The sequence below is a fragment of the Chrysemys picta genome, chromosome 12, assembly GCF_011386835.1.
Source record: "Chrysemys picta bellii isolate R12L10 chromosome 12, ASM1138683v2, whole genome shotgun sequence".
In the NCBI taxonomy this organism is placed as follows: domain Eukaryota; kingdom Metazoa; phylum Chordata; order Testudines; family Emydidae; genus Chrysemys; species Chrysemys picta.
The window spans coordinates 26,492,367-26,513,830 of NC_088802.1; the positions used below are offsets into that span (position 1 = coordinate 26,492,367).

Below are 21,464 nucleotides of genomic sequence, written 5' to 3' on the forward strand. Positions count from 1 at the left end.
TCTTATTGGTTATCCTTATTTACACCCCAATGGTTTTCATGGGTATTTATGTAATATTATGTTTTTTAATAGTTCTCCATATATTTCCCAGTTGTTGAATGTCACCTGTCGTCAGTTTTATAGGTTCGAAGAGAGTAGTCAGGTGGCTAGTAATTGTCCTAATGTTAGTTGGACCCTCCTACAGGCCTTATTTAAGAAAAAGGGGGGAGGTGTGGGGATGTATCATCCCTACACCAACCTAATGGAAAGTTCCATGAGGAGGTAAGGGTCACGATGGGACACTTGCCAGGCAACGGCTCATGGCCTTGCAAGTAAACAAGGTAATAAATCATGGCCTTATGTAAGGCCCCCTGGTGGTCTAGGGATTATATAAGATGAGGTAAACCAGGTGATAAATCATGGCCTTATGTAAGAAACGGTTGAACCAATCGGTGTGGGGCTATACATGTGATAAACACATGATTCTCCTTCTTGTCCAATCCGTAGATGTGTGATTATAGCCTAATTGTGTTATGTAATGTTGAGAAAAACTATAAAAGAAAGCTTGTAATAAACAGGATTCGATTCAGCTTGCAACCACATTGGTCGTGTGCTTTATCCGCTCCGCATGGGACCCCACATATAAGAATGGCCATAATGGATCAGACCAAAGGTCCATCTAGCCTAGTATCCTGTCTTCCAACAGTGGCCAATGCCAGGTGCCCCAGAGGGAATGAACAGAACAGGTAAACATCAAGTGATCCATCCCGTCGCCCATTCCCAGCTTCTGGCAAACAGAGGCTAGGGACACCATCCCAGCGCATCCTGGCAAATAGCCATTGATGGACCTGTCCTCCATGAATTCACCTAGTTCTTTTTTGAACCCTGTTATAGTTTTGGCCTTCACGACATCCGCTGGCAAAGAGTTCCACAGGCTGACTGTGCTTTGTGTGAAGAAATACTTCCTTTTGTTTGTTTTAAACCTACTGCCTATTAATTTCATTTGGTGACCCCTAGTTCTTGTGTCCCTCTCAGTGATGCTTTCTTAATACTAAGAGAACAGAGAAAGGGGCAGAGGGGCTGAAGTATAGGAGAAGTACCTTCCTAATCTCATCCCTTTCCACCCTTGTTATTCCATGATCCCCACACACTGGATATCTCAACACCCTGCATCTGACTGCTTCTGGTTCCCATCTCCATCAGCCCCAAACATTAAATTCCTCCATTACCTGCCCATCAGCCATCCCTCCTGGTCTGTTAACATCTGATCCCCTGAGAATCAAGCACCCTGGGGGATCTGGGGAGAGAAGGAGTTACCAGCCCTCAGGGGCACCCCACTGCAGGGAACAACTCCAGTTAAGTGCGAGAGCCCAGCCCATGGGCTGGTGGAAGAAGAGAGATGGAAACAGGTCTCTAGAATGAATATGGGGCCCAAGTTTTCTTCTGCTAATCTCCATGAAAGGGCAGGGAAGGGGAGAGGGAATTTCCAGAGGAGTTCTTTTCTCTTCCTTTGCCCAACAGGTAGAAGGCGGAGAGGCACATCGCCTCAGCAGCCGGGCCTGCAGCAGTGAGGCAGAGTGGATCAGGTATTCTGCTCTGCCTGGGGTGTTCTAGACAGGCAGAACCAGAGTCACTCATCAGTTCAGGTTTGTCTGCTGCTGTATCCTCACCCCAGAGAGGGGCAGACAGATATTTGGGAACCAAATGTTACTGGTGTAGGAGGGAAATCAGGAAATGGTTTATTTTTACTATGGCTACTGACTGGGGCATTTATAGGAGCCTCTGCCATGTGGATTCTCTGATGTTTAATAAGGTATGAACTCCGAGTGAAGCTTTTCCCACAGTTGGTGCATTTATAGGGTCTCTCTTCTGTGTGTGTTCTCTGATGTTTAATCAGGGATGAGCTAATATTAAAGCTTTTCCCACAGCTGGAGCACTTATAGGGTCTCTCTTCTGTATGGATTCTTTGATGTGTGATAAGGGACGAACTAATATTGAAGCTTTTCCCACAGTCGGAGCATTTATATGGTTTCTCTCCTGCGTGAATTTTCCGATGTGTACAAAGGGATGAAATCACATTGAAGCTTTTCCCACATTCAAGGCATTTATATGGTTTCTCGCCTGTGTGAATTCTCCGATGTCTAATGAGGGCTGAGCTCACACAGAAGTTTTTCCCACAATCGGGGCATTTATAGGGTCTCTCTTCTGTGTGGAGTCTCTGATGTAGAAGAAGGGCTGAGATCTGGTTGAAGCTTTTCCCACAGTCAGGGCATTTAAAGGGTCTCTCTCCTGTGTGGATTCTCTCATGGTTAATAAGGCTTGATCTCTCCTTGAAGCTTTTCCCACAGTCGGGGCATCTATAGGGTCTCTCACCCGTATGGATTCTCTGATGTGTTTTAAGGGATGAACTCACATTGAAGCTTTTCTCACAGTCAGGGCATTTATAAGGCTTCTCTCCTGTGTGCACTCTCTGATGTCTAATGAGGGCTGAGTTCACACTGAAACTTTTCCCACAGTTGAGGCATTTATAGGGTTTCTCTCCTGTGTGGACTCTCTGATGTTCAATGAGGCGTGAGCTGCGAGTGAAGTTTTTCCCACAGTTGAGGCACTTATACGGTCTCTCTCCTGTGTGGGTTTTCAGATGTAAAGTAAGGGCTGAGCTATTGTTGAAGCTTTTCCCACAGTTGGGACAGCTATAGGGTCTCTCTCCTGTGTGGATTCTCTCATGTCTGGTTAGGTCTGAGCTCCGTTTGAAGCTTTTCCCACACTTGGTACATGTGGCTTTTCTCTCTCCCATGGAGATTCTCTGCTGGACTGTTGTTCTCTCAAGGTCCTTGCAATCTCCCCTATAATGAACAGATTTACCTACTTCTTGCACTGGGTTATCCTGATGGCTCTCTGGCATGTGCTCATTCTCACAAGCTGCTTCCAGTTCAGGACTCAAGGACACGTTCCCTTGAGATCTTCCCAGTAATGTCCAGTGTTGTTCCACTTGCTCAGTACCTTCTTGCTGGGGATTCTCCTCCTCGTACTTTCTCATCATCCCATCACCTGCTGGGATAGAAAGAGAATCCAGACGCGAGTCATTCCCTGTGCCAGGAGAGAGGGGAAAGGGAGGGAGGGAGGGAAACCTCAGAAAGGGGCAGAGCAAATGGGGTGGTGGATGTGTGGGGGGAGACACAAATGAAATGAACTGTTGGGAGATCAAAAAAAAATCAGAATCTCCATAATTTTTTCCCAGAGAACAGAGAAGATCCTATCTCGGGTGGCAAGAAGGTGCTGCCAGGTGTCAGTGATGGTGGGTGTGAAGACATGAGTGACGTCTGCAATGAGGATACAACACCTGCTGGGTACAATCCAGAAGTGGAGCAGCTAAAGTGGCGTTTTGGGGAATCCAAGCTGTTTCTGTCATTCAAGAATTGTCTCTGAGTCGGTTTAAAGGACTCCTCATCTGCACAGGTACCTCTCAAGATCTCCCTCTCCTTGGAGTCCTGGAGATCTGGGACCCCTGCATTTCCCCTTGTTCCACCTTGGAGATCATGTCAGGTTTGGGAAGAAGAAATCCTGTTCCAGGAGAAAGTAAACAAGTGAGATGAGGGTGAATTATGAATGCAAAGAATATTCCACAGGTTAAGGTTGGTTCCTTATTCCCAATTTCTTATTCAAAGGGCCAAGATTTAAAAAAACAAACAAACAAAATCCTCATCAGTGCAAGTTTAATTTTTAAAAAATTTCAACAAAATAAGTGGGATTGAATTTTCTAACAATTTATAGTAAACAAAACCCACTCTCACAAGGTGTATCTTCCTCTTAATTTGAATAAATTATTGATAGGGCCCTACCAAATTGGTAAATTTCACGTTTTCAGATGTTTAAATCTGAAATTTCATGGTGTTGTAACTGTGGGGGCCCTGACCCAAAAGGGGATTGTAGGGGGATTGCAAACTTGTTGTAGGGGGTTCACAGGATTGCCACCCTCAGCTGAACTCTGAAGGCAGAAACAGTGGAGCTTCCTGCAGCTGCAGGAGGTTCCCGGAGGTGGAGGTTGGTATGAGCTCCCCCCGAGAGCGGCTGTGTAGGGGACGAACAAGTCCTGTGCCTCCCCAGCCCAGCTGGAGCAAGGACCTCCTGGCTGGAGTGCTCCAAGCAGCAGGGAGAGATCGGATTTCACAAGGAAGGGCTTATTTCACAGTCTGTGTGACTCGTTTTTCACGGCCGTGAAATTGGTAGGGCCCTAGTTATTGATATTTGAAAATGTGTATGTAGTCACAGGTCTTGTTACTGTGACTCTTGGACGGTTCTGAAGCAGCTGGGACATGCCACTGTCCAACGCAAAAGTTTATTCCTGTGCAATGTGCTGGCACATGTCATTCCCTGTTGTGATAATTTACCCTAATTGTGAGCTTAACCGTGAAAAGTGAGTGAAAGTTCATAAAATGTCACAGTAACCTATAATAACAAACACTGATGGGAAAAGATGCAAAAGAGAGACAGGAAGACTGAATTAGTCCAAACAAAAAAGGCTACTGATATAACTCAAGGACTGTGTTGAAATCATGCCCAGCAAACAACAGCAGTGTGAGACCAGAAATCAATGAACCAAAATCAGCACATCAGAAATTAGGTCTAATATAAATCTAGCCTTCATTTATAATGTTAATTCTAGCAATTTTTCCTGTATGCTGCTTTGTTTGGATGGTGAGAAAGCATTCAACTGGCTGTAGGGGAATACATCAGACATATTTTGGTAAGGTTTGGTTTTGGAAATGAGTTTTCTACAGGAATATTGGCCCTGTATACTCATCCTCATGCATCTGCCTTGGCTAATGATCATCAATCCGCGACTTTTAATTTGTCTAGAGGTAAGGGACAGAATTGTCCCTTATTCACCCTGTTTGCTCTGGCAATGAAGCCATTTGCCATAAATGTAAGAAACAGCCTCTTGGTAAAGAGCATCAAAATGTCTTCTGGATTAGAACACAAAAATAGCTTTGTATTCTGATAATATCTTGTTATATTTGCAGAATCCAGAAGCATCATTAAAAATGATAGAACAGAATTGACTTTGGAATTTGGGCAGGTATCAGGCTTCAAAATACACTATGATAAAACTGAAATTTTAGGAATTAATATTCCTGAAAGGAACAAAACAAACTGTTGTCAGTGACATAAATTTAAATGGGTAAAGACATATTTAAAATATTTAGGAATAAATATTGTATAGGAATAAATATTGTAAAATCTTTTTTTAAGGCAAACAACCCTCCACTGTGGGGAAAAAACAACAACATAAAAGATTCGGAGAAATTGAACAAATATTAAATTTCTTGGCTAGGTGGGGTAGCCTTGTAAAAGATGAATGTCCTCTCAACGTTGTTATTTTTGTTTCAGTACATCCCAGTTGGTATCCGTGACATGCTTTAAAAACATGGCAGGATGCACTATTAAAATTCATATGAAAACATACAAATCAAAGGGGGAGTTCTAAAGTACTGAATAAACCTACACAGTTGGGTGGACTAGCTTTCCCTAATTTGGCTTATTATTATTATGCATCAAAATTGAAAGACATGATCAATTGCATTAGCAATAGACCATTCATACGCTGGGTAAAACTCGAACAAGACAAGAGCCCAAATATAGCTATTGATAGTAACTGTTAGGTTACAAAGAAATGTAGGTCACCAAAAATAAAAAATCACCCATTCATCCAGGCCAACTTAGCAGCTTTGGGCAACTTTTTAAAAATTCCTTTACCTGAGGCCCTCTCCCTTAGCTACTTTTATTACTAGTCACGAATTTATCACTAGGAAATATCAAAGTGACTACGAATTGTGGGTAAGAGCTGAGATTACTTAGTTTGGACAGCTGTTCCTGGGTCCCTATTTGAAATCATACCAAGAGATAGCTAATAATAATTAAGATCCCATATCTTCAATATTTACAAAAATCTGGATACAAGATGTCTCTATCTAGACCTTTGACCACATTTGAGGAGTTAATCCAGGAGGAACCTGGAACAAAAGGTTTAATTTCTAAGATATATACAATTTAGATGAAAAAGATGTTGATAGGAAAACAACTCAGATAAAAAGATGGGAGAGGGATATGGGCAAAGATATTGATATTAATTGAGTGGGAAAGGGAATATACATATACATCTTCAATTTGTGTAGCTCACAAAGATTTTTATAAATTACTGTATAGATGGCGTTTGACTCAAGTTAAGATATATCATATTTTTACTGCTAGGGATGCACTGTGGTGGGGAAAAGGGAACATACTTGCACATATGGTGGTTGTGTCCAGGAACTAGACATTTTGGGGAGGCAATTTTTAAAGAAATTCATCTTATAACAAAATGACAGCTTCCCAGAGATCTCCTGACCTGCTTCCTTACAGTCCAGTAAAGGATGTACATTTTAAAAAGAATGACAAATGAATTTCTTTTTTTTTATGGTTAGCAGCAAGGCTAAGTGTTGCTTATTATTGGAAAAATGTGACTTCTCGTCCTATGGAATTGTGGTATTGTAAAATATGGACTCTTCTTGTAATGGAACAGCTTTCACACCAAGTACGTACACAAGAGAAGTGCCAAAAAGAGGATAGGTGTTTAGAAATGTGGTCATCCTTTGTAGCGTACTCAGAGGAGGAAGGCTTGCCAGTTGACTAGTCAGAATCTTTAGCCAGGTTCTTTGAATATTAACATGATGCTGAATAAGTCATGTATGATATAGGAAGTTATTATTTTATTGTATCTTTGCCTTAATAAAAAGTTTCGGAAAAGAAATACTGTGTATTATCATTACAGTGGCACAGTCTCACCTGTACAGATTGGCTCAGCGGCTCCTATCCATTCTCTCCTCCCATTTCACTGAGCAGGGAAATCTCCAGGCACAGTTCAGAGATCCTCTCATCCCCTCTCTTGACAATTGCTCTGTCTAGCTCTTCCAGCTAGGACAGCAGTAAGCTGCTCCTGCAGAAACCCACATAGCTTCTTCCACTCCCGGATAATTTTCTGCTTCTTGGCTTCTGTATGTTTCTGCAATTACAGGGAGAGGGTGGCAAGGTAACCAGGGGAATATCCTACATGTGCCTCCCAGCAGATCGGGGAGATATTGGCTAGAACCCAGGGTCCCTAGTGGTGCATGATGGGAAGTTCACTTAGAACAGGAAGGATGGAGGGCCCAGGACAGGGACAAATGGCAACAGCACAAAAACCTCAACAACTTGCACTGAGCCAAAAATCTCCATCCATTCAGCCCACATTTTCTCTCCTCTCTCCCCATCTTCCCTAGGCACTCCAGAGAAATCCCAGCCACTATAATATCTGAGCAGCCTCTGGGCAGGGTCTCTCTGGGCCAGTTCACAGACAAGTCCCATACACTGGCAAATGTTCCCCAAGAGCATCATGGTACCCTCCACGTGCTTGACCCCACCCTCCTCCCTGGATTCCAGTGGGGATGGTTTCCTGCCTGAGGCCAGCAGGAGGGTTCTTGTGGTTGCCACATCACTCCAGGCACTCTAATCCCAGGCAAACCTCGGTGCCGGGGTGGGGAGAATGACTCTGAGCACCCACCAGCCATTCCGCTCTTTGCCTCTCCTTGTCATCTTTGGCTTCTCTTTGCTCGTTTCTCGCACAGCACAGATGCTCTTGCAGCCCCTCCTGGAAGAATCAGGGAGGGGGGAGATTTTATATATATATTTACAAATGACTACAAACACTCTCACAGCTGGCAGATTCCCTGTGTTGCAGCTGCCCATGCAGCGTCCCTGGGATTCACACCCAGAGCAGGATGTGGCCCTTAGACTTTGTCTCCATTGCAGTCCAACCTCAGCAAGGCAGGTGTGAAAAGGGAAACAAATAAAAACAGAACCCACCTTGTCGCCAGAGGCCCAACCCCCAGCTGCAAATATCTCCCACACTATAGGGCAGTGGTTCTCAACCAGGGGTACACATACCCCTGGGGGTACGCAGAGGACTTCCAGGGGGTACATCAACTTATCTAGATATTTGCCTAGTTTCACAACAGACTATATAATAAGCCCTAGTAAAGTCAGTACAAATTAAAATGTCATACAGACAGTGACTTGTTTATACTGCTCTATGTACTATACATGGAAAAGTAAATACAATATTTATATTCCAAATTGATTTATTTTATAATTATATGGTAAAAATGAGAAAGGAAGCAACTTTTCAGTAACTGTGTGCTGTGTGACACTTCCATATTTTTACATCTGATTTTGTAAGCAAGTCGTTTTTAAGTGAGGTGAAACTTGGGGATACACAAATCAGACTCCTGAAAGGGGTACAGTAGCCTGGAAAGGTTGAGAACCATTTCTATAGATGTACACAAAATATTAAAATTCAGACATTGCCCCCAGCTTCCCCAGCTCCAGTCACTCAACATACCCAGAGTGCCGGCTCTGAACCCCCTCTCTCCCACAAAACCCCCCAATTAGTTTTAGTCATTGCTCCCAATGCTGAGAACACCCCCCAGAGGCTAACTGCATGGACTAACTACATGAGGAGGGCGTTGTTATAGCAGATTGACCCTAGGGATTGTTAATTTATATTCATTCCACTTTAAAAAAAAATCCTTCCCTTCCATCAGAATCCCAGCCGTGAGATTAAGCATAGCGCATGTTGGGTACCGTAACCCTTACAATGCCATGTCTGTGTCATAGCTAGAGAAACTGGTCCCCCGAACCCTCCCAAAGACTAGAGGCAGAAAGTTTGGATCCAAATAAGGTGGCCAGATGTCTTGATTTTATAGGGACAGTCCCGATACTTGGAGCTTTGTCTTATATAGGTGACTACTGTACCCCCCCACCCCCAGCCCACCACCTCCGCCATCCCAATTTTCCTCCTCCGCCATCCCAATTTTTCACACTTGCTATCCAGTCTCACTAGATCCAAATGGCATTTGTTACCAATACCAAGAGCAGAAACCAATCCAGCTATGGGAAAGGAAACACCCCCAGGAATGGGACAATAGGTCTCCCAGCCAGAAGGGGAGAATAGAGGGGAAAGGAGGAGGACAGAGAGACTGGAAGTGGCAGCAGAAGCAATCGGGAAGGGGGGAAAGGGGTGGGGGGGAACGGGACGTTCCCGACTCACAGCCCTGCCCGGCTCCATTCCCTGCAGCACCCCGGGACAGATTGACTTTCCTGGGGAGAAGGTGAGGAGCAGGGAGAGGAAAAGCCAGTTCCTGCCTTTGCCTGGTCCCCGCGCTCCTGGGGGGACACGCTACCCTTCCTCCTTTGGCTCCTGCTATCACAGACTGCCCCCTTGCCCCACATGTGTTCTCCTGGTGCGTCCCCCCAGATGCTCTCCCTCTGGGCAGAATGTGTGTGTGGGCGGGGGAATGTTCTGGGTCGTGCTGCTGGCTGCCTCTCTTGTGGTGCTGGGGTGATTTCAGCCAGTCCTCCCTGGGGACGCCCCCACTAGTCACCCTGAGGCCCCTAATCCTGCATAGGGGCCTGCAGCCCTGTGCAATGGGGCAAGCCCTTCTGCTGCTTCCTTACAGCAGCTAAGCCAGGGCAGACCCATGGGGAGCAGAGATGGGCCAAGGTGCAGAGCCACTTTCCTGCCTGGCCCCAGCCCTTTCCCCCGGGTCTCTCCCCTCACCTCCAGGCTCTGGCTCAGGGGCCGGTGTTCCAGCCACCGCAGAAAGTCCCCACGGCTAGGCACAAAGGGGGGGTTAATGCAGGTCCCTCCCTGCACAGATCCCGCTGGGGAGCAGCAGTGGCTCAGCCCGGGCTCCTGGATGACCAGGAATGGAGCAGGAGCCAGCAGCAGCATCTCAGTATCTGACCCAGGAAATAAAGACCCCAAGAAACCTGCATCTCTCCTCCCTGTATAATAACCAGAGCCCTCCAGTGGCAAAAGCAAATGAAATAGCCTCCTTCCTCTTCCCCACCTCAGGACAGACACAGATCTCATCTCCTCCAGATCTGGAGTCAGCCTCTGTCCTTCCTTGCCATGAATCTGGACTGACACCAGAATTTAACTGAGACCAGAATGTGACCTGGACGTGTGGCCCAGGAGGGATGAGGCCAAGACCTTTTTTAATGTTGCCCACCCCGGATATTCAGCATTCAGGAGTCAGTCCTCAAAATCACGAATTTGGCTTAAACCATAATCATTTGGAGGAGAGGCCGGGGGAGGAAGTGGCAATTTGCCTTCTAGTTTTTGAGACTTTGGAGGGAAGCTGCCCACCCGCAAAGCATGTTTGAGCATGTCAGGTTCTAAATTTCCCAATGGTTGTTTGCAGGGGACATCCCTCAGCTCACAGGTCCCCAAACTGTGGGGCGCGCCCGTCGAGGGGAGCATGGAGGAATATTCAGGGGGATGCAGCAGGGCCTGAGCCAGCCCACACAGGGGGTGGGGCAGGAGCGCCACCCAGCCCCACTCCACCACCAGCTCTGCTCCGGTGGCCCAGCTAAGGTTTCCGCTCCTCCTGGCCCCAATCCCACCCCAGCCTTGGCTCTGCTCCCAGCCCCGGCCCCAGTCCCAGCCCCAGTTCCACCCCCAGCCTCGGCCCCCGGTCCTGGCTCTGTTCCCAGCCCCAGACCTGCTCACAGCTGTGGCCTCAGCCTCTGTGTTCTTACCCCTGTCTGTGCACCCCACCCCCAGACATGTCCCAGCTCCCCAGGGGAGGGGGGGCGGGGTTACAGACAGGGGCAAGGGGGGGGTGCAACTGTGAAAAGTATGGGGACCACTGCCTTAGCTTCTATCCCCTGGGGTGGGGGAGCTGCCATCGTATCCCTCCCCACTTTCTTCACTTATCACTACCCTATCTCTCTACCTTCCCCATCTGGTCTCCTTCCACACTCAGTCTCCTCTCCCCTCATTTCCCTTCACAGTATCCTACCCTTCATTTTCCCTTTCTGCCAACCTGATTTCTGTGGCCACCTCATCGTCCCCTGCCCCTCCCCCACACATTCATGTTTCCCTGCCTTATCCTCCTGCACAATGATTCCCTTTATTCTGTCAGTGTCCCTTCTGTATCCCCTACTTCCCCAGGCCTCTCTCAGCCTCTTCCTGCCTGACATCTTTATATGCCCCCTCAGCATCCTATAGCTCTTCAATTTTCTTTCTGCTACCCATCCTTATGCATAGAAATGCCACCACCTCTCCTTGGGGTAGCTTGGCTTCAGCTTTCATAACAGGAATGGGAACTGAAGGTCATGTTGAATAGGGGGAAATTTACAAGTTAGTTTCCAGGCAATGTGAGATCCTGGGGTGCTCACAGCCGCCAGAAATAAGAACATAAGAACAGCCATACTGGGTCAGACCAACAATCCATCTAGCCCAGTATCCTGTCTTCCAACAATGGCCAATGCCAGGTGCCCCAGAGGGAATGAACAGAACAGGTAATCATCAAATGATCCATCCCCTGTCGCCCATTCCCAGCTTCTGGCAAACAGAGGCTAGGGACACCATCCCTGCCCATCCTGGCTGATAAACCATTGATGACCTATCCTCCATGAACTTATCTAGTTCTTTTTTGAACCCTGTTATAGTCCTGGCCTTCATAATATCCGCTGGCAAAGAGTTCCACAGACTGACTTTTGTTTGTTTTAACCCTGCTGCCTATTCATTTCATTCTGTAATTTTCACTCCATGCATCTGAAGAAGTGAGGTTTTTTACCCACAAAAACTTATGCCCAAATAAATCTGTTAGTCTTTAAGGTGCCACCGGACTCCTTGTAGTTTTCAAATGGTTATTTATCAGAGTGTGTGGCCTTTTGTACTTATCTGGGGTCTAGAGTGGAGGCCGAGTTGCACTTCACAATCTTTAATGTAGTTATCCTCACAACTCTTTCTTTCCTAAAAAACACAAATTCTGCTTGCTTTCTCCATCAAATACGTATGGTTTCCCTGGAACCCCTCTGCCATCTCCTCTCCGGTTTAGTTCCTGTAGCAGACAACACTGCCAACCTCAAACTTTGAAAAATCACTAGTTGGGACAAAAATAATAATAAAATAAATAATAACAAATAATGAGATAGGCTTATAAACATGGGGGAGGGGTGTTTAATAATAAATGTGTTTTGCTTTCTGGCTTCTGACCCGTAAGGTTACACTCAGGTCATGTTTTCAAACCTGAGGGCTAGAAACTTTTTTTGGGGTGAAAGCTGAGATGCTCACCAAATCAATGGCTTTAAGAAAAAGCACCAATTACCCAAAGACTCTCAATAAAATCACAAGAGCTGGCAGCAACAACAAGCAGATTCTGAGAGGAGTGGAGGAAATTGGCTCCCTTGCTGTTAAGGCAGATCATATTCCTCCCCTGGGTGCATTCACAACCAGGGAGCAGGTTCCCGGGGGCTGCAAGGTCTGAGGCTCCCCGGGGATCCTTTGTACAGAGAGTCACTTTCCAGCCCATCCCCAGCCCTGTCCCCATCACCTGCAGTCTCCAGCTCAGGGTGTCGGCAGAGCCCGGGGCTGCCCGCAGGGGGACTAGTTCCAGCCACTGGAGAAAGTCCCCATCTCTGCTGGGCACAGAGGGGGCTGTAATGCAGGTCTCTCCCGGGCCCAGACCCCGTGTGGGAGCAGCAGCTGCTCAGTCCCGGCTTCCAAGAGCCCTGATTGCTGACCACTCAAATCCAGGGACAGCAGCTGCCGCACAAGATCTCTGACTCCGCTTTTCCCATCTCCCACTTCCTTCCTCCCAGCACCACCAGCCAGCTGTCAGCTGATACAGCCCCTTCCCGTGTCCCTCAACACCAGCCCCGCCTGCAACACCACTCTCTGTGGGACCCGGCACTTTCCCAAGCTGGAGCTCGCCTTTGGCTAGAAGAACCCAGGCGTCCTGACTCCCAGCTCCTCCCCCAACACCTCCGGCGCCCCACCCCCACCCCGACCCTGCTGGGTGTACCCCCCTCACAGCCAGGGATCTGCATTTCTTTTCTTCCATCCAAGCCGAGGAGGGCTTTTTTTCCTCCCCATCCAGAGTCGCATTCACCGAGTGTCACAAACACCCTAGGAGGGGCCCTGGCACAACCATGGAGAAGCTCCTCCGTGTTCTCCCCACTCATCCTGGTTGCAGAGGAGCCATGGGGTAACTTACAAACTGCCCCCTTCTGACCCAGTGTGTTACTTCTAGCAGTTACTGACAACTAGCTATTTTCTCTTGCTGCGCCCTTGCTGCCACTGTCTTCTGTCCCATCGTGTAGTGCAGGGGAAGCAAATTGAGACGGATATTCCTGTCGAAATTTGCTACTCCACCATCCCATCTCCTAGCCCAGGAGTAGCAAATTGTGACTAATGGGGAGAGTTATACATGCCATAATTTGCTACCTTTGCCGTTCCCCACCTTCTGGTCCATGGGTATCAAATTGTGAAGGGCGGCCCCTCTTGTCACATTTTGCTACCAATGTGAACTCTCTATTTTTAATTTGGACACAAATAAAGAAAGGTTGGGGGGGGGGGTTGGAAAAGCATTCTAGAGCATGAATCCTCAGGGCTGTTGTATGTAAACCCCTGAGGGAAGGCATAGTTATTTCTTGATTAGTCTCTTTCGATTGTAGATTAGGCCATACAGTTTCTATAGCAAACAAACATGTAATGCACACAAAACTCCAAAAATGGTGCAAAGCATTGTAAACAGTATTTGAAATATGAACGCCTTCGAAAGACAAGCTGTCCAGGCAGAAAATCGACCATTGTTCCTTGTGCAGACTTCCCCACATTGTCTCTGTTACATATAGTGAACAAGTTTTCAACACAGAATTTGTAGTTCTATACAAAACAAAACAAAACAATTACCTTTCTTAGCAGTGAGGAAAAGACCTAAGGGCTAGATTCACCAAGGGACTTAAAAGTTGTGATGCTGAGTGTTGCAATACCAAATTTTTTGATGCCTAGAAAGTCACAGAACAGTGGTGAGACCCACAAAGCCTGACTCAAGTGCCTAGGACCTAGTCTGTACAATGACTGAGGAGAGAGAGGAGCCTTAGAATTCAGTCCTCAAAAGCCAGTGAGCTAAGTGGGGAGAAGCCTAAGTTTGCCAATGGGAAATCCTGATGAGAAGGGTCTGTCCTAAGCACATGGGCGGCCTGTCATCCTGCGGTTGGGGGAGGCTAGTCCCCGGCCCCGCCCCCGCCCCTCCTGCCCAAGGCCCCTCCCCTCCCTATCTGCCCCCTCTCCCCCGCAGGAGCTGATAGTACATCCCCAGCGGAGCGCGGACCCCGGCCCCAGCCCCAGTGCTCTAGGCAACGCAGCCAGCTCCGGTGCGCCGGGCGGCGCAGCCCCAGCCCCAGCCATCCTGACTCCCTGCCGGAGGTAGGCCAGCCAAGGCTGAGCGCTGGACCGCAGCGGAACCTGGCCTGGGCGCAGGGCCGGCTCCAGGTTTTTTGCTGCCCCAAGCAAAAAAAAAAAAAAAAAAAAGCCAGAGTGCCACCAGGGCCCGCTCCAGGCACCAGTGCAGCAACAAGCAAGTGCTTGGGGCGGCCAACGGAGAGGGGCAGCATGTCTGGCTCTTCGGCGGCAGTTCGGCGGCAGGTCCCTCACTCCCTCTCGGAGGGAAGGACCGGCCACCAAATTGCCGCTGAAGAATGAAGCGGTGGCGGTAGAGCTGCCGCCAAAGTGCCGCCGATCGCAATCGTGGCTTTTTTTTTTTTGCTGCTTGGGGCGGCAAAAATGCTGGAGCCAGCCCTGAGTGCCGCCGCCGAAGGAAAAAAAAAAAAAAGCCGGAGTACCGCCGCCGCTGAAGCAAAAGCCTGAATGCCGCCCCTTGAGAAGTGCCGCCCCAAGCACATACTTGGAATGCTGGTGCCTATAGCCAGCCCTGCCTAGGGGCTGAGCGTGGGCAGGGGCATGCTAGGCTGTTTGGGAAGGCACAGCCTACTGCCTATGATACCTGCCATCCATGCCTAAGCCCCATAGATAACTCATGCCTCCTGATACTGAGGGGGCACAATGTAAAGGGGGGACACATGACCACCCCATGCATCGCCTCCGGGAGGAACTTCCAGCCCCACCTCCATAGACCTGGGCAGCCACAAGATCAGGGAGCATGTGACTCTGGGCCCAGCTGGGGCCAGCCCTGGCTCAGGGAGACTGACAGCACCAGTGTTTCCCTGCAGCTCCCGGACACCTCGACAAGGGAGGGGCAGGGCACAGGCAATGCCCCTACCTCCTGCTGAGCAGAGACCAGGGAACCAGCTCCCGGCACCTTCCCCAGTGACGCCCTGCCCTGCACCCAGCCTGGGGACTGCCATGCTCTCCCCACCCCATCAGAGTAACCTGTGGGGGAGGGGGACTCTGTCTTTCTCCTGCTGTGCTTGCCCCCAGCACATTTCCAGCTCGCTTGGCTGTTCTCCCTGGCAGCTGGCCCCGGGCCCAGGCGGGCTGAGGGTGGCTGCTCCAGGAGCCTAGCTGGGGAGGCAGCAGTGGCCCACCCCCTCTGCTCCCCACCTGGGCCCGGCTACCTGGGACAGGGGCCAAGCGAGCCGGAAACATGCTGAGGGGATGGGAAGCTTAGGCTTGCTTGGCCCCTGTCCCTGGCTGCTGGGCCTGGGGGGAGCAGAGGGGGCAGGCCCCCAGCCTCCTCAGCTGGGTTCTCACAGGCAGCCTTCACACTACACAGAGCAGTGACCCAGAGCAGCCTCCCATCCTTAGCCTGCATGAGAAGTGGCTCCATCCTACCCCTTCTGCTCTCTGCCCGGGCCCGTCTGCCAGGGAGAGGGGCCGAACATGCCAGGAGGCAGGCACAGCAGGAGAAGGACAGAGCCCCTCTCTCCCCACCCCACCCCTGGCAGGCCGAGCAGAAACCTGGGGGGGCACTTGGCCCTGCATTGCCCCCCCCAACATGTCGCCTACGCTAAGCCCCACCTGCCTGATACAGTTCAGCACCTAAGGCCATGTCTACTCTCCAAGTTTTGCTGATGCAATTTACACCAGCATAAAGCTGCTGCAGTTAGTACAGTAACTCCTCACTTAATGTTGTAGTTCTGTTCCTGAAAAATGCAACTTTAAGTGAAACAATGTTTAATGAATCCAATTTCCCCATAAGATTTAATGTAAATGCGGGGGGTTAGGTTCCAAGGAAATTTTGGGGGGGCAGACAAAAGGCATTATATACTGTACAGTACTGTACTGTACTGTGGTGGGAAGGTGCCACTGGCTTACCCCTGGGGCTCAGGGCTGGGGGTGTGGGTCTGAGAGGGAGTTAGGCTGTGGGAGGGCGCTCAGGGTGAGGGTGCAGGAAGAGGCTCAGGGCTGGGGCAGGCAGGAGGTGCAGAGCACTTACCGGGGCAGCTCCTGTTTGCTGCAGGGGGTGTGCAGGTGGCTCTGCGCAGCGCGGCACTGCCCCCATGGCCGCAATTCTGGGAGCCGCGATTCTCGGAGCTGCCTCCCCCCGCAGGCAGGGCCACCCGAAACACAGGGGATTTTGGGGCTGCAGGGCCCTGGGCTAAGGGGGCCCCAGGGCCATGGCCTGCAGCTCTAAAGGCCCTTTCGGAATGCGGCCCTGCGAGCATGGGCCGGAGGACTCAGGAAGAGCAGGGGCAGCTGCGCAGCCAGCGGCTGGAGAGAAGCGGCGCTTTCCCCTTCAAAGCGGCGCTTTTTCCCTGCCGGGGGAGGGGGCAGCTTCCCCGCTCGCTCCCTGCCTCCCAGAAAGGCCTAAGCGCTGCCAAACAGCTATTTGGTGGCAGGGGAAGCGCTGGGAGGGAGGGAGGAAGGGAGGGGGAGGAGGCGGAGAAGAGGAATGTTACCTTGTAAAGTCAGCCAAACAACATTATAAGGGAGCATTGCACAACTTTAAATGAGTATGTTCCCTAATGGAGCAGCGACGTAACTTCGAAACAATGTTAAGCGGGAGGACGGTAAGTGAGGAGTTCCTGTATGCCGCTCGTGCATGTGCATACTTGGCTGCTTGGGTCAGCACTGCACATGCTCAGCAGGAGTGCTTGTCTTGGTGCACATGGCCAGGTCTGGCTCCAGGCACCAGCGCAGCAAGCAGGTGCTTGGAGTGGCCAATGGAAAGGGGCAGCACGTCCAGCTCTTCGGCGGGAATTTGGCGGTGGGACCCTTAGTCCCTCTGGGAGGGAAGGACCACCCGCGGAATTGCTGCCGAAGAATGAAGCGGCGGCAGTAGAGCTGCGGCTGAAGTGCCACCGATCTTGGCTTTTTTTTTTTCTGCCGCTTGGGGCGGTAAAAACGTTGGAGCCAGCCCTGCACATGGCGTATCAGGGATAAGTATCCCGGTGTGCTGTCTGGCACATTGTCTACTGGGAAATTATGGCAAAGCCTGATGGGACAGAATTGAGTCATGCAAGGGTAACAGGCAGCAAGGGGTCAAATTCCCATCATATAGCTTTCTCCATTCCATAAATGTCACCCATATCCCATAATTTTCACGCCTTTTATAAAAATCCCACGAACCTGTGAGGGACTTCACACTATCCATCATCTTCGACAGAAGCATGGAGCCCACACAGCTCTGCACTATTGTTCAGGGCATGGCAAACGCAGGCTGAACCTTCCTCTGGTATTTGCAAAACCACAGAAAGAACCACTGCAATATTGCCTTCCGTTACCTCTCCCTAAGCCCCAGAGACCACTGTCATGAAAGTTTTTTTCTGATTTTTTTTATCTAAATTTTTTTGTGTCTACATACAAAATTATTTTTTTCCAAATATGTGGCATTTCATTCCACATTAAGCATAAGAACAGCCATACTGGGTCAGACCAATAGTCCATCTAGCCCAGTATCCAGTCTTCCAACAGTGGCCAATGCCAGGTGCCCCAGAGGGAATGAACAGAACAGGTAATCATCAAATGATCCATCCCGTTGCCCATTCCCAGCTTCTGGCAAACAGAGGCTAGGGACACCATCCCTGCCCATCCTGGCTAATAGACCTATCCTCCATGAACTTATCTAGTTCTTTTTTGAACCCTGTTATAGTCTTGGCCTTCACAACACCCTTTGGCAAAGAGTTCCACAGGTTGACTGTGCATTGTGTGAAGAAATACTTCCTTTTGTTTGTTTTAAACCTGCTGCCTATTAATTTCATTTGGTGACTCCTAGTTCTTGTGTTATGAGTAAATAACACTTCCTTATTTACTTTCTCCACACCAGTCATGATTTTATAGACCTCTATCATTTCCCCCCTTAGTCGTCTCTTTTCCAAGCTGAAAAGTCCCAGTCTTATTAATCTCTCCTCATACGGCAGCCGTTCCATACCCCTCATCATTTTTGTTGCCCTTTTCCAAATCCAATATATCTTTTTTGAGATGGGGCGACCACATCTCCATGCAGTAGTTAAGAAGTGGGCATACCATGGATTTATATAGAGACTTTGGAAGCAGACTAACTGTATTGTGGAATGAATTATCCTGGAATAAGGTTTGTGTGGACACATCTCCATTTCAAATGAACTACAGTGAAACCCCGCTATAACGCGATGATTGGGGTCCAAAAAATTCGATCGCGATAAAATGCGGGGTCGCGGTATAGCGGGGTTACGAAAATGTTACCATTTAAAGCTGGTCAGTTTCAAGCCGGTCAATTTCTCTTGGGCAGAGAGCAGGAGAGAGGTGCAAGGGGCAGAGGAAGAGTGAAAAGCAGCTGGGGAGGAGAATGGCTCTTCCCACCAAAAGGAGAAGCAGGGGTAGGGAGGAAGAGGCAGTGGGGAAGGCATGTTCCTTTTTTAGGTTTTTTTGTTTTTCTTTGGTGGCGCTGCGGCAGGTTTTTTTTTGTTTGTTTATTTTGTGCTTTGGCGGCGCTCCGGCCGCTTTTTTTGGTTTTGTACTTCAGTGGCGCTCTGGCTGCTTTTTTTTTTTTTTTGCGCGCTTGGGGCGGTGGGAGCCACCTTATGATCGCGTTATATTGGAATTCATGTTATCGCAGGGCGCGTTATAGAGGGGTTTCCCTGTATTCTGCTTCTAGCAGGCCTGCCACTGCTATTTCACAGTGCATTGCTGTACACTTGGATCAGTCTGTCTGTTTATGTACTGCTCTTGGTTCATCTTGACTGGATGTCATTTAAATGCTGGTGTGCAGCCACGTCTGCCCCTCTGCAATTGCTACTCAGGAGAGTTCGCACACCTGGAATCACCAACTAGTTATAGCAACCATTCCCTGTGCCTCTGGGATGGGGGGTGGCAAACTTTTTGGCTCAAGGGCCACACCTGGGTATGGAAATTGTATGGCAGGCCATGAATGCTCATTAAATTGGGGGTTGGGGTGTGGGAGGGGGTGAGGGCTCTGGGGTGGGGCCAGAAATTAGGAGTTCAGAGTGTGGGAAGGGGCTCTGGACTGGGGAAGGGGGTTGGGGTGTGTTACTATTCTGCCAAGGTCAGGTCTACTCTGGTTCACAGCCTTTCGTTCACACTGCTAGTTATGCCTCGGGCTCTGGCAAGGCCTACACCACACTACTCAAAACTGCATCCTCACCAGAAAATTTAAGCACCAAAGCATTTATTGCTCTGAAATATCAAATTCCACTATCATCAGTTAAATGTGCCATCCGTCCACCCCTCTTCCCAGGCTGCTTAATGTTCCTTCTCCCTCTTGGAGCCCGCCCTGTACTCAAGATGTTTTAACCTGTGGTTAAAAACAAAACAAAACAAAACAAAAATCTCATTGCATGGCAGGCATGTTTATTGTAGTGGCAGATATAGAACGAGAAAAGGCAACAGAAAAAAGTACTTTAGCTCCCAGTTGGACCAATGCCTTGAGCTTCTCGCTACCGTTACATAGTATTAGGTAAATTGCCCAAATTAGGCTACAGAGTGATTTAAAAATGCATAGAGATTTTAAGGCATTTGTGGCTATTTCGACTCATACCCTCAGCATGGTTAACCCCTTGGGGCACAGAGCAATTACTGCAAAAAGTGTATTTTGCAGCACACTTTGTGCTGATCTGCAATTGCTATACAAGAGATTTTAAGGCAAAGAGAGGATTCTATTTTTGCATGCACGTTGTGAAGCAATGCAGCTTTCTCAGGGCTACCCATATAAGTGGTGGTTCCTTTCCACTTCTGCTCCAGGTGTGGGGGCACCATCCTGGCAAACTGCAGGGCAGCAGAACTTCACAGTTTATCCATTGCCTTTTTGAACAACAACCTCCTCTGCCTCTAGGGGGGACACACCTTAGGGGATCGTCCTCCAACGTAAGGACCTCCTACAGAGTTGCACATGCAATTACAAACCCACCCTCTGCCATCCCCCCCCCCCCAAACACCCACCCAGCCAGCTCCCCTCCCCAGCCCACAACCAGGATTGATATAGGGGTCCTATAGAGCAGCAGTTCTCAACCAGGGGTCCAAGGGCCCCTAGGGGGCCGCAATCAGGTTTCAGAGGGTCCGCCAAGCAGGGCCACTGTTAGACTCACTGAGGCCCAGGGCAGAAAGCTGAAGCGCTGCCGCCCCAAGCCCCGTCATCCGGGGCTGAAGGTGAAGCCTAAGCAGCTTAGCTTTGCAGGGCCCCCTGTAGCATGGAGCCACGTGGAACTTCCCTGCTTGCTACCCCCTAATACTGGCCCTGGCTTTTATATGCAGAAAAACAGTTGTTGTGGCACAGGGGGGCCATGCAGTTTTGAAGCATGTTCAGGGGGCCTCAGAAAGAAAAAGGTTGAGAACCCCTGCTATAGAAGGTGGAAAACGTCTCACCGTCCCTATGGTCACCCCCGACTGTGAGGAGCCCACGGAAATGGAATTCCGAAATGGAGTAAAAAGCAACATTTGATCTTTGTTGCCATGGAAACTATAACTGGGTAGGGCCGCCCGGCGGGGGTGGGGGGGCGGAGGGGGCAAGTGGGGCAATTTCCCCAGGCCCTGCAGGTCCCTTCCCTGGCTACTCACCCGGCGGCGGTCCGGGTCTTCGGCGGCACTTCGGTGGCAGGGCCTTCAGTCGCTCCAGGTCTTCGGCGGCATTTCGGTGGTGGGTCCTTCAGTGCTGCCGAAGACGCAGAGCGACTGAAGGAACCGACGACGACGACGACTCGGAGCGCCGCCTGGTGAGTACAAGCGCCGCAGTGGGTGGCGCCTTGTTTTATGTCTGCTCCCCCGCTTTGTCCCAGGCCCCCTGAATCCTCTGGGCGGCCCTGTAACTGGGACAATACTTGTGCAGTTGATCAGCCTCCTGTCCCCCCCACACCCCGTCTTACACCTTGACACACCACAGATGCCACGGACAAGAGCGTGGTCTGTTGCTGAAGTTCTGGGAAATCTCTGAGCAAAGGGGAAGAGACAGAGGACAAGCTCAGTGACTTTGTGGCTACATCCCAGCACAGGCAGCAGACTGAAAAGCGGAGGGATAGTTGCCTTCACAATGGTATCGAGGACTGGAAGAGGTAGAGGGACCTGCTGAGAGAACACACTGACAAAGACAACACACCCATGCAGGCACAGATGCTGGAGATGACACAGCGGCAGATAGCTCTGCTGGAGAACAGTGGGGCCAAAGTTCACATCCACCACCCCAACCTAGCCATGTGCTGTGGCCCCTCGAGAACTCAGCAGTGGG

General features: G+C 49.6%; 1 protein-coding gene across 9 annotated transcripts; it reads right to left on the bottom strand.

Annotated features, from left to right (window-relative positions):
- Nucleotides 1-564: 564 nt before the first annotated feature.
- LOC135974435 (zinc finger protein 664-like) lies at nucleotides 565-12,685 on the bottom strand. Of its 9 annotated transcripts, none has more exons than XM_065562482.1 (6): nucleotides 12,399-12,685; nucleotides 11,743-11,948; nucleotides 7,559-7,645; nucleotides 6,805-7,021; nucleotides 3,323-3,543; nucleotides 565-3,033 (listed from the first exon to the last, which is right to left on the bottom strand). In XM_065562482.1, exon 6 carries the CDS (start codon nucleotides 3,020-3,022, stop codon nucleotides 1,646-1,648), a length of 1,377 nt encoding a protein of 458 aa, XP_065418554.1. In that variant the 5' UTR covers nucleotides 3,023-3,033; nucleotides 3,323-3,543; nucleotides 6,805-7,021; nucleotides 7,559-7,645; nucleotides 11,743-11,948; nucleotides 12,399-12,685; the 3' UTR covers nucleotides 565-1,645. The 9 variants fall into 9 exon arrangements, with proteins under 9 accessions (XP_065418554.1, XP_065418556.1, XP_065418555.1 ...); XM_065562484.1 differs by having other exon boundaries at nucleotides 3,443-3,543; nucleotides 12,399-12,684; XM_065562483.1 differs by lacking the exon at nucleotides 11,743-11,948 and having other exon boundaries at nucleotides 565-3,030; nucleotides 3,443-3,543.
- Nucleotides 12,686-21,464: the final 8,779 nt, after the last annotated feature.

Excerpts from the sequence above, each read along its gene's own strand:
- LOC135974435 (XM_065562486.1), bottom strand. The coding sequence starts at position 3,022 with ATGATGAGAAAGTACGAGGAGGAGAATCCCCAGCAAGAAGGTACTGAG.